This window comes from Bombina bombina, chromosome 2 (assembly GCF_027579735.1).
Source record: "Bombina bombina isolate aBomBom1 chromosome 2, aBomBom1.pri, whole genome shotgun sequence".
NCBI lineage: Eukaryota > Metazoa > Chordata > Amphibia > Anura > Bombinatoridae > Bombina > Bombina bombina.
The window spans coordinates 764,197,689-764,211,656 of NC_069500.1; the positions used below are offsets into that span (position 1 = coordinate 764,197,689).

The 13,968-nt window shown below is 41.5% G+C and overlaps 1 protein-coding gene across 2 annotated transcripts in view; it reads right to left on the bottom strand.

The window, feature by feature from the left end:
• The window catches only part of LOC128649552 (tetraspanin-33-like), a 107,577-nt gene that overhangs the window by 9,537 nt on the left and 84,072 nt on the right, over positions 1-13,968 (bottom strand). Inside the window, exons 4-5 of one of the 2 annotated variants that reach the window (XM_053702895.1) lie at positions 6,546-6,620; positions 4,455-4,550 (exon numbers count right to left, since the gene is read on the bottom strand). In XM_053702895.1, coding sequence (XP_053558870.1) covers positions 4,455-4,550; positions 6,546-6,620 — 171 coding nt within the window. The remainder of the gene's footprint in view (positions 1-4,454; positions 4,551-6,545; positions 6,621-13,968) is intronic. The other variant, XM_053702896.1, reaches the window with a different exon arrangement.

Below are 13,968 nucleotides of genomic sequence, written 5' to 3' on the forward strand. Positions count from 1 at the left end.
ACAAAAAACAAATATATACCCATTTCAATTATTTATTTTTACCAGTGAAACCAATATAACATCTCAACATTCACAAATATACATTTCTGACATTCAAAAACAAAACAAAAACAAATCAGTGACCAATATAGCCACCTTTCTTTGCAAGGACACTCAAAAGCCTACCATCCATGGATTCTGTCAGTGTTTTGATCTGTTCACCATCAACATTGCGTGCAGCAGCAACCACAGCCTCCCAGACACTGTTCAGAGAGGTGTACTGTTTTCCCTCCTTGTAAATCTCACATTTGATGATGGACTACAGGTTCTCAATGGGGTTCAGATCAGGTGAACAAGGAGGCCATGTCATTAGATTTTCTTCTTTTATACCCTTTCTTGCCAGCCACGCTGTGGAGTACTTGGACGCGTGTGATGGAGCATTGTCCTGCATGAAAATCATGTTTTTCTTGAAGGATGCAGACTTCTTCCTGTACCACTGCTTGAAGAAGGTGTCTTCCAGAAACTGGCAGTAGGACTGGGAGTTGAGCTTGACTCCATCCTCAACCCGAAAAGGCCCCACAAGCTCATCTTTGATGATACCAGCCCAAACCAGTACTCCACCTCCACCTTGCTGGCATCTGAGTCGGACTGGAGCTCTCTGCCCTTTACCAATCCAGCCACGGGCCCATCCATCTGGCCCATCAAGACTCACTCTCATTTCATCAGTCCATAAAACCTTAGAAAAATCAGTCTTGAGATATTTCTTGGCCCAGTCTTGACATTTCAGCTTGTGTGTCTTGTTCAGTGGTGGTCGTCTTTCAGCCTTTCTTACCTTGGCCATGTCTCTGAGTATTGCACACCTTGTGCTTTTGGGCACTCCAGTGATGTTGCAGCTCTGAAATATGGCCAAACTGGTGGCAAGTGGCATCTTGGCAGCTGCACGCTTGACTTTTCTCAGTTCATGGGCAGTTATTTTGCGCCTTGGTTTTTCCACACGCTTCTTGCGACCCTGTTGACTATTTTGAATGAAACGCTTGATTGTTCGATGATCAAGCTTCAGAAGCTTTGCAATTTTAAGAGTGCTGCATCCCTCTGCAAGATATCTCACTATTTTTTACTTTTCTGAGCCTGTCAAGTCCTTCTTTTGACCCATTTTGCCAAAGGAAAGGAAGTTGCCTAATAATTATGCACACCTGATATAGGGTGTTGATGTCATTAGACCACACCCCTTCTCATTACAGAGATGCACATCACCTAATATGCTTAATTGGTAGTAGGCTTTCGAGCCTATACAGCTTGGAGTAAGACAACATGCATAAAGAGGATGATGTGGTCAAAATACTCATTTGCCTAATAATTCTGCACACAGTGTACATAGCATATACTTATACATGCAGATACACACACTACATAGCTTACACTTACACATACAGATACACACACACACACACACTACATAGCATACACTTATACATGCAGATACACACATACACACTACATAGCTTACACTTATACATGCAGATACACACACACTACATAGCATACGCTTATACATGCAGATACACACACTACACAGCATACACTTACACACACACTACATAGCATACACTTATACATGCAGATACACACAAACACTACATAGCTTACACTTATACATGCAGATACACACACACTACATTGCATACACTTACACATGCAGATTCACACACACACTACATAGCATACACTTATACATGCAGATACACACTATATAGCATACACTTATACATGCAGATACACACACACACTACACAGCATACACTTACACATACAGATACACACACACTACATAGCATACACTTATACATGCAGATACACATAAACACTACATAGCTTACACATACAGATACACACACACACACACACACACTACATAGCTTACACTTATACATGCAGATACACACACACTACATAGCTTACACATACAGATACACACACACACACACTACATAGCATACACTTATACATGCAGATATACACATACACACTACATAGCTTACACTTATACATGCAGATACACACACACTACATAGCATACGCTTATACATGCAGATACACACACTACACAGCATACACTTACACATACAGATACACACACACTACATAGCATACACTTATACATGCAGATACACACAAACACTACATAGCTTACACTTATACATGCAGATACACACACACTACATTGCATACACTTACACATGCAGATTCACACACACACTACATAGCATACACTTATACATGCAGATACACACTATATAGCATACACTTATACATGCAGATACACACACACACTACACAGCATACACTTACACATACAGATACACACACACTACATAGCATACACTTATACATGCAGATACACATAAACACTACATAGCTTACACTTATACATGCAGATACACACACACTACATTGCATACACTTATACATGCAGATACACACACACTACATAGCATACACTTATACATGCAGATACACACACACACACACTGCATAGCATACATTTACACATGCAGATACACACACACACACTGCATAGCATACACTTACACATGCAGATACAAACACACACTACATAGCATACACTTATACATGCAGATACAAACACACACACTACATAGCATATACTTATACATGCAGATACACACACACACACACACACACACACTACATAGCTTACACTTATACATGCAGATACACACACACTACATAGCTTACACTTATACATGCAGATACACACACTACACAGCATACACTTATACATACAGATACACACACACACACTACATAGCATACACGTATACATGCAGATACATACACACACACTTATACATACAGATATACACACACACTACATAGCTTACATTTATACATGCAAAGACACACACTACATAGCATACACTTATACATGCAGATACACACAAACACCACATAGCTTACACTTATACATTTAGACACACACATACACACACTACATAGCATACATTTATACATGCAGATACACACACATTACATAGCTTACACTTATACATTCAGACACACACACACACACACTACATAGCATACACTTATACATGCAGATTTACGCACACACTTATACATACAGATAAACACACACTACATAGCTTACACTTATACATGCAGATACACACACACTACACAGCATACACTTATACATGCAGATACACACACACTACATAGCTAACACTTATACATGCAGATACACACACAAACTACATAGCATACACTTATACATGCAGATACACACTACATAGCATACACATATATGCAGATACACACACACTTATACATACAGATACACACACAGTCTACATAGCTTACATTTATACATGCAGATACACACACTACATAGCATACACTTATACATGCAGATACACAGTACATAGCATACACATATATGCAGATACACACACACTTATACATACAGATACACACACAACACATAGCTTACATTTATACATGCAGATACACATACTACATAGCATACACTTATACTTACAGATACACACACACTACATAGCTTACACTTGTACATTCAGATACACACACACACACACACACTTACACATACAGATACACACACACACTTATACATACAGATACACATACACACACTACATCATATTTGGGTTTCTGTAATTCATTGTATAGGGTCCTGGGGTTGGCAAGCACATTAGCTGGCAGTCTGAGCCTGTCACTGTTCGTTACCCTGGCATTAGCACTGGTCATCGTATAAAATTGAAAGCATGCTAGTATTATCACCAGGGGTTAGACATCATCACTACCAGAGGTTAGAGGTCACCATTACCTGAGGTCAAAGGGTATACAGCCTTCTTACGCATGCTTAACCCACAAACACCATTCCTTTTCCACAGGGAATCTAACAGGTATCTAACCCTGGGAGAGAAAAGCCAGCTGCTTCTGAGTATGGGCCCAATAGAATTTAAAAAAATAAAAACCATGGGGCAATGCAACCCAGGACAGCGGGACAGACCCCTAAAATAGTGACTGTCCCGTGAAAATCGGGACAGTTGGGGTATGTAAGTTGGACTGACGTCCAAGAGATACATCAATGGGCAACTCCTTTTAGCTTCTACCTTGTTATATTATCTATAATTCCATATAATAAGATTAGTTATACAGCATGTAATTACACATACAGACTACAGTTATTTGGTTTGCATTCACATGCATAGACGTTGAAAGCATTAATTATTAACTTTCCAAAACAAAAAATCAATGTTTGCAGTCAGAAAAGAAACCGTAAACAAATGTAATTTTTTTCTGTAGAATAATAAAGCTCTAAAGGAATATTTTATTTATTATTCTATGTGTTAAATAAACTTGACCCCTGAGATATTACTTATATTTTGGTTATTTGGTCCTTGGAATTAGTATAATCGCATGTGTCTTACCTTTTTCTGGATGTAGTCAATAAAGTTTTGCAAATCCAGATCTTCCCTGTACTGAGCAATAGCTCTTGACATAACAGTAGTGGCTTTCTGCAGAACCTGAAGAAATGTTTAAAGTAGTTAGATTGTACAAATAATACCTTTCAGACATTTAATATGATGTGAAACATAATTTCAATTATTCATTTAAATGTTCCTATTATATAATTTGGTTTCCTTCTTGGCAGGGCATATAGTTGTTTTCAAAACGTGGAAACGGTAATAAATAGTGTCACAATCTAAGCTTTCCTTTAAAATTCTGTTATAAATCTTCCACTTTATCACTTATTGCCTTATAAGAAACAAATCAATTATTATTAAATGGACTGATCTCCATAAGTTAAACAAAGTGACAAGGGCGGAAATATAGTTCCCTGGCCTACCATTGATTATACACAAGAAGCTATGAACTAGCTTCAAATGACTAAAAATAACAAATTTTATTTGGAAATCCTACTAAGGTGTTTCTTAATAAATATAATAAGATTATTAATGATGCAGTTAAAAATAGGGCTATAGAATTGGAAGAGAAAAAATTCTGGAAGTCCAACTCACAAAAACAGCAACTTTTTACTTATCTCCCCAAAATTCATAAAAATACCCCCAAAAATCTCAAAGACTACCAATATTCAGGCATATATTCACTTACAGAGAAAACTAATAAATTCCTTGATGCTAGACTCTGGGATCTAGTATAGAATAACCCATGTTACGCCAGGGATACCACTCAAATTGGTCCAGATTACAAGTGGAGCGCAAAATTTTGCTTTTGCGAGCACGATATTTGTACTCCACTCGCTTTAACTGACACAAATAGGTAATCACTCAAACTTGCATACAAAATGAGTGACAGTATGAACCACAAATGAAATTTAGCCGCTCTACATCATATTTGATGTGCGCTGACAGAATAGGATGCTATATTTGTCCGAAACACGTTTATTATTTAACACATCCTTGCTTAGTTTTGTTAGTTGGCCGGAGATCCCTCCTACCTGATGCTGAGGTTCCAGTATATCAGACAGTTATTCCAGGGGAAACCACTTAGGACTTTTCTTTAGTTGCTTTTCTCTTCTTATATAAGGAGTTTATATGCATTAACTCTTGTGAGTGGTACAATCTTTATTTTTGAAGGAGACTAATGGTACCTTTAATTTAGTTTGTTCTCCCTAACCACAATAATTTAATATTTTAAAAAGCAATATAAGTTATGTTTTAACTTTTTTAGATACAATATTAGTTTCAGAAAGTGTGCACCAAAGACTCCATTTTCTTTTTCTGGTTTCTCTTATTGTTAATGTAATATTGATGTAAGGAGATAGTAGCACCAGAATTCTTATATTATGATATCGACACATTGGAAAATATCCAGTGCCAGTTTTTCCAACATATAAATATTATGCATGTTCCAGACTATACCAGTAAGAAAATAACCTGGAGGGCCAAATTGCTTAATCCTGGCCTATATACTATTTCCATGGGATGCTTTGAATGAAACTAGGCACTAGAAATGAGGAGCCAGATATAGGAAAGGAAGAATTTAGTGAGTGATATTGTGGCAGTGAGAGGAACCTGTTTTACTTAAGTCCTAGTGCTATTAGTACTCCAGGAGGCTGGGTAAAGTGGGTCTCTCTTGGATATAACGACAGAGGTGAAAGGACTGATGCCAGTGGATAAGTGGGGGCCGGACGTGTCAGACACTACTGGAAGCTAGCTGAACAAATTGAGTGAGCCAATGTCAACAAGCATATAAGTCCAGCCATCAATCAGCGGCTAGCTCACAGTAATCATTACAGCTCCTGAGCCTACCTAGGTTGTTTTTTTTCAACAAAGGATACCAAGAAAAAGAAACAAATTAGATAATATAAGTAAATTGGAAAGTTGTTTTAAATTGTATGCGCTACACAAATCACAAAAGAAAATATTTTTTGGTTCCATGTCCCTTTAATGGTAACATGAAAACCCCCAAATTTAAACATAAGAGGCAGTCTTTATCAATACTGAATTAATTAGCTGCTATGTTCAAAGACAAATTAAAAAAAATAGAATATTTACCATTCCAGAGAAGAGGAAACCAAGGACAGCTGCCACAAATTGAAGGATCAGAACTATACCCAACATCCAGGCAAACTGTAAATAAAACAAGTCACCCGTGAGAAAGAAAGGTCTTGGTGCAAAACTGTATGTATATAAGCAAAGGGACAAAGTTATTTACAATGCTTGATATATTTAGCAACATCCTCTTGTAAAAACGAGTATTTACATGATTATTACAAATATTAAATTCCATAAGATGAGGTGGTTTTAATCAGCACCCCCCCCCCAAAAAAAAAATATATATATACTGTATATATATATATATACAAAACACGGAAGGGAACTGCACTCTCATACCGGACCAGGTACACATCCCATGACCCTGCAACATGCTCAGCCCTGGGTGCCACTGGCACTCACAGGAAGCTGTGCTGTCCCCAGAGCCACAAGCAGTTAACCCCAGACAGGTCTGGGTGCAAGAACCATAGGGAAAATTACAAAACAAATTAATACAACACACAGAGAAAACCCAGCACTCACTTACAAGCTCTCAGCTAAGATTTAAAAGCAAAAATGGAAAGGTTAGTCACCGCATCTGGCCAAATGGGACAAGCTCAGGTACCACGTCAAGGTCCTCTCCAATACCTGAGACCCTAAAACAGCCACACAATGCAAGCTTTCAAATCCAAACAAACTGAAAACAAGGGAAGGGTGCACAGGAATATGTAACCACCCTAGACATATACAAAACACGGAAGGGAACTGCACTCTCATACCGGACCGGGTACACATCCCATGACCCTGCAACATGCTCAGCCCTGTGTGCCACTGGCACTCACAGGAAGCTGTGCTGTCCCCAGAGCCACAAGCAGTTAACCCCAGACAGGTCTGGGTGCAAGAACCATAGGGAAAATTACAAAACAAATTAATACAACACACAGAAAAAACCCAGCACTCACTTACAAGCTCTCAGCTAAGATTTAAAAGCAAAAATGGAAAGGTTAGTCACCGCATCTGGCCAAATGGGATAAGCTCAGGTACCACGTCAAGGTCCTCTCCAATACCTGAGACCCTAAAACAGCCACACAATGCAAGCTTTCAAATCCAAACAAACTGAAAACAAGGGAAGGGTGCACAGGAATATGTAACCACCCTAGACATATACAAAACACAGAAGGGAACTGCACTCTCATACCGGACCGGGTACACATCCCATGACCCTGCAACATGCTCAGCCCTGGGTGCCACTGGCACTCACAGGAAGCTGTGCTGTCCGCAGAGCCACAAGCAGTTAACCCCAGACAGGTCTGGGTGCAAGAACCATAGGGAAAATTACAAAACAAATTAATACAACACACAGAGAAAACCCAGCACTCACTTACAAGCTCTCAGCTAAGATTTAAAAGCAAAAATGGAAAGGTTAGTCACCGCATCTGGCCAAATGGGACAAGCTCAGGTACCACGTCAAGGTCCTCTCCAATACCTGAGACCCTAAAACAGCCACACAATGCAAGCTTTCAAATCCAAACAAACTGAAAACAAGGGAAGGGTGCACAGGAATATGTAACCACCCTAGACATATACAAAACACGGAAGGGAACTGCACTCTCATACCGGACCGGGTACACATCCTGTGACCCTGCAACATGCTCAGCCCTGGGTGCCACTGGCACTCACAGGAAGCTGTGCTGTCCCCAGAGCCACAAGCAGTTAACCCCAGACAGGTCTGGGTGCAAGAACCATAGGGAAAATTACAAAACAAATTAATACAACACACAGAGAAAACCCAGCACTCACTTACAAGCTCTCAGCTAAGATTTAAAAGCAAAAATGGAAAGGTTAGTCACCGCATCTGGCCAAATGGGACAAGCTCAGGTACCACGTCAAGGTCCTCTCCAATACCTGAGACCCTAAAACAGCCACACAATGCAAGCTTTCAAATCCAAACAAACTGAAAACAAGGGAAGGGTGCACAGGAATATGTAACCACCCTAGACATATACAAAACACGGAAGGGAACTGCACTCTCATACCGGACCGGGTACACATCCTGTGACCCTGCAACATGCTCAGCCCTGGGTGCCACTGGCACTCACAGGAAGCTGTGCTGTCCCCAGAGCCACAAGCAGTTAACCCCAGACAGGTCTGGGTGCAAGAACCATAGGGAAAATTACAAAACAAATTAATACAACACACAGAGAAAACCCAGCACTCACTTACAAGCTCTCAGCTAAGATTTAAAAGCAAAAATGGAAAGGTTAGTCACCGCATCTGGCCAAATGGGACAAGCTCAGGTACCACGTCAAGGTCCTCTCCAATACCTGAGACCCTAAAACAGCCACACAATGCAAGCTTTCAAATCCAAACAAACTGAAAACAAGGGAAGGGTGCACAGGAACATGTAACCACCCTAGACATATACAAAACACGGAAGGGAACTGCACTCTCATACCGGACCGGGTACACATCCCATGACCCTGCAACATGCTCAGCCCTGGGTGCCACTGGCACTCACAGGAAGCTGTGCTGTCCCCAGAGCCACAAGCAGTTAACCCCAGACAGGTCTGGGTGCAAGAACCATAGGGAAAATTACAAAACAAATTAATACAACACACAGAGAAAACCCAGCACTCACTTACAAGCTCTCAGCTAAGATTTAAAAGCAAAAATGGAAAGGTTAGTCACCGCATCTGGCCAAATGGGACAAGCTCAGGTACCACGTCAAGGTCCTCTCCAATACCTGAGACCCTAAAACAGCCACACAATGCAAGCTTTCAAATCCAAACAAACTGAAAACAAGGGAAGGGTGCACAGGAATATGTAACCACCCTAGACATATACAAAACACGGAAGGGAACTGCACTCTCATACCGGACCGGGTACACATCCCATGACCCTGCAACATGCTCAGCCCTGGGTGCCACTGGCACTCACAGGAAGCTGCGCTGTCCCCAGAGCCACAAGCAGTTAACCCCAGACAGGTCTGGGTGCAAGAACCATAGGGAAAATTACAAAACAAATTAATACAACACACAGAGAAAACCCAGCACTCACTTACAAGCTCTCAGCTAAGATTTAAAAGCAAAAATGGAAAGGTTAGTCACCGCATCTGGCCAAATGGGACAAGCTCAGGTACCACGTCAAGGTCCTCTCCAATACCTGAGACCCTAAAACAGCCACACAATGCAAGCTTTCAAATCCAAACAAACTGAAAACAAGGGAAGGGTGCACAGGAATATGTAACCACCCTAGACATATACAAAACACGGAAGGGAACTGAACTCTCATACCGGACCGGGTACACATCCCATGACCCTGCAACATGCTCAGCCCTGGGTGCCACTGGCACTCACAGGAAGCTGTGCTGTCCCCAGAGCCACAAGCAGTTAACCCCAGACAGGTCTGGGTGCAAGAACCATAGGGAAAATTACAAAACAAATTAATACAACACACAGAGAAAACCCAGCACTCACTTACAAGCTCTCAGCTAAGATTTAAAAGCAAAAATGGAAAGGTTAGTCACCGCATCTGGCCAAATGGGACAAGCTCAGGTACCACATCAAGGTCCTCTCCAATACCTGAGACCCTAAAACAGCCACACAATGCAAGCTTTCAAATCCAAACAAACTGAAAACAAGGGAAGGGTGCACAGGAATATGTAACCACCTTAGACATATACAAAACACGGAAGGGAACTGCACTCTCATACCGGACCGGGTACACATCCCATGACCCTGCAACATGCTCAGCCCTGGGTGCCACTGGCACTCACAGGAAGCTGCGCTGTCCCCAGAGCCACAAGCAGTTAACCCCAGACAGGTCTGGGTGCAAGAACCATAGGGAAAATTACAAAACAAATTAATACAACACACAGAGAAAACCCAGCACTCACTTACAAGCTCTCAGCTAAGATTTAAAAGCAAAAATGGAAAGGTTAGTCACCGCATCTGGCCAAATGGGACAAGCTCAGGTACCACGTCAAGGTCCTCTCCAATACCTGAGACCCTAAAACAGCCACACAATGCAAGCTTTCAAATCCAAACAAACTGAAAACAAGGGAAGGGTGCACAGGAATATGTAACCACCCTAGACATATACAAAACACGGAAGGGAACTGAACTCTCATACCGGACCGGGTACACATCCCATGACCCTGCAACATGCTCAGCCCTGGGTGCCACTGGCACTCACAGGAAGCTGTGCTGTCCCCAGAGCCACAAGCAGTTAACCCCAGACAGGTCTGGGTGCAAGAACCATAGGGAAAATTACAAAACAAATTAATACAACACACAGAGAAAACCCAGCACTCACTTACAAGCTCTCAGCTAAGATTTAAAAGCAAAAATGGAAAGGTTAGTCACCGCATCTGGCCAAATGGGACAAGCTCAGGTACCACGTCAAGGTCCTCTCCAATACCTGAGACCCTAAAACAGCCGCACAATGCAAGCTTTCAAATCCAAACAAACTGAAAACAAGGGAAGGGTGCACAGGAATATGTAACCACCCTAGACATATACAAAACACGGAAGGGAACTGCACTCTCATACCGGACCGGGTACACATCCCATGACCCTGCAACATGCTCAGCCCTGGGTGCCACTGGCACTCACAGGAAGCTGTGCTGTCCCCAGAGCCACAAGCAGTTAACCCCAGACAGGTCTGGGTGCAAGAACCATAGGGAAAATTACAAAACAAATTAATACAACACACAGAGAAAACCCAGCACTCACTTACAAGCTCTCAGCTAAGATTTAAAAGCAAAAATGGAAAGGTTAGTCACCGCATCTGGCCAAATGGGTCAAGCTCAGGTACCACGTCAAGGTCCTCTCCAATACCTGAGACCCTAAAACAGCCACACAATGCAAGCTTTCAAATCCAAACAAACTGAAAACAAGGAAAGGGTGCACAGGAATATCTAACCACCCTAGACATATACAAAACACGGAAGGGAACTGCACTCTCATACCGGACCGGGTACACATCCCATGACCCTGCAACATGCTCAGCCCTGGGTGCCACTGGCACTCACAGGAAGCTGTGCTGTCCCCAGAGCCACAAGCAGTTAACCCCAGACAGGTCTGGGTGCAAGAACCATAGGGAAAATTACAAAACAAATTAATACAACACACAGAGAAAACCCAGCACTCACTTACAAGCTCTCAGCTAAGATTTAAAAGCAAAAATGGAAAGGTTAGTGACCGCATCTGGCCAAATGGGACAGGGCTGAGCTTTCCTATTGTTACTCATACTAAGAGAGCGTGGTACATAGCAGCAAGGCCCACAAAAGAGCCCCGCCCACCAGGCATTTGCCCTGTATGTCCTATGGCCAGTCCGGGCCTGATGTGCATAAAGCTACATATATACAATATTGCACATGGTAGTGTCCAAATCGACAAATCAAAACAATATCTCACTGTGTCGGTGTGCAAAACACCATATTTACTCCTTCACAAATATATTTTATTTAAATCAGATTTTTTTTTATTTAAATTGATTTTTTTAAATTTAAATCTATTTTTTTTTTATTTAAACCAGTTTTTTTCTTATTTAAATAGGATTTTTAAAAATAAAATGCTTTTTGAGGAAAAATCTATCTAAAGATAGATACTAAACACAAATTTTTTTTCTTTCATGGTTTAGATAGAGCAGGCAATTTTAAGCAACTTTCTAATTTTACTCCTATTATCAATTTTTCTACTTTCTCTTGTTATCTTTATATAAAAAGCAAGAATGAAAAGCTAAGGAGCCAACCTTTTTTATGTTCTGCACCCTGGATAGCGTTTACCTATTGGGGGCTACATTTATCCACCAATAAGCAAGCGTAACCCAGGTTCTGAACCAAAAATGGGCTGGCTCCTCAGCTTTACATTACTGCTTTTTAAATAAAGAAAGCAAGAGAATGGGGGGGGGGCGGAGCCAGCAGCAGCCACAATGGCCGTGTAACTCCAGAGCTCCGTAGTCATAGTCTCTAAAACAGCTGCTCCTGGGCTACAAACTCAGCCTAACTGGAGAAAAAAATGACATCTAAGCAAGACCATAATGCCTGGAATCTACCAGCACAACGATCGCACAGATCTTTGATGGAACATCATTAGGCAACAAACCTGATTGCTAATGTGCAGAGAGGTACGGCGACCGGCATTACCAGAGCCCACGGCGTGTCTCACCACATCATAGTTACACTTCAAATCGGACACCTCAGAGTCATCCGGAATCCCCAAGGTGAGAGGGAAGAGCCACACAGTGGACATAGCAGAGACCACAGAGTCGCATCAAAATAGCCTGACAGGCTATAAGAAAAAGAAGGGCCGTATATGCTTAACAGATGAGGAAACCCTTTCTCAACCTGACACAATAGCCCTATTGATAAGCAAACCCTTAAAGGACATACAATATACACACTCATACCTAAGTGGGAGCAGGGCAATTTTTATGAATCAGCTGAGGGGTAAATAATTGCAGAACTATATTAGCTGTGCCACACTTGATTCCCAGGCCAAAATAGTCCTCAAACGCAGTTATGTGAGTGCACACTGTAGTGACTTTGACTCAACTTGCACCAAGATCAGGCCACTATAAAGGGGCATTGCTAAAGGCTGGCAGATATATAGGGCAAACACCATTATACTGAATCCGTATCCACACTGCAGTTCGAAGTTAGTGCCACTTTAGGGGAATCCACACCCAATCTTGTTTAGGACACACTGATATCTGCTGCAGTGGTAAACTCAGAAATTATTTACTTGAATTGGAAGCAATAACCCTTCAGCAACCTGCGCCAGTGTTCTGACTTAGTAATATATTATACCTTACCTCTATTGGCCCACAATAGCATTCAGGAGACCAACAAAGTCAGAAAGAATACCAAAACAAACAAACCAAGACTCACACTATGCCTTTGTATTTTGCAGCGGAGCAACCTTCTTCCCCTGCTGGCTCTAGTAATAAGACCAGACCCTCGTTTAGTCCCCAAGCTCCAACACCAGTACCTACGATGCCTACTGATGACAACACTCAAATTCCTGCCTCTATGTTATCGCACTTTGCATCAAGGCAGGAGATCTACTAGCCTTAGGCTCTCGAGTAGACATGTTGGAAGCAGAAACTGAAGGGATAAGAGAAGATATTCAACGTATAGATGACAAAACCTCAACTCATCAAGAAACAGTTGAAACCCTCATGGACAAGATAGACGACCTTGAAAACAGGAGTAGGAGGAAAAACCTACGACTGAGAGGAATACCTGAATGTATATTACCAAGAGACTTTCCTGAATATCTACAAACACTGTTTTCTACTATAAAAGAATCCTCCTATACAGATAACATCCTTTGGGTCAGAGCTCATAGAGCCCTTCACTCCAGACCCCCTGATACAGCTCCTCCCAGGGATATCATTATCCGGTTTAAGAACTTTCTAGAAAAGGAGATGCTCCTAAATC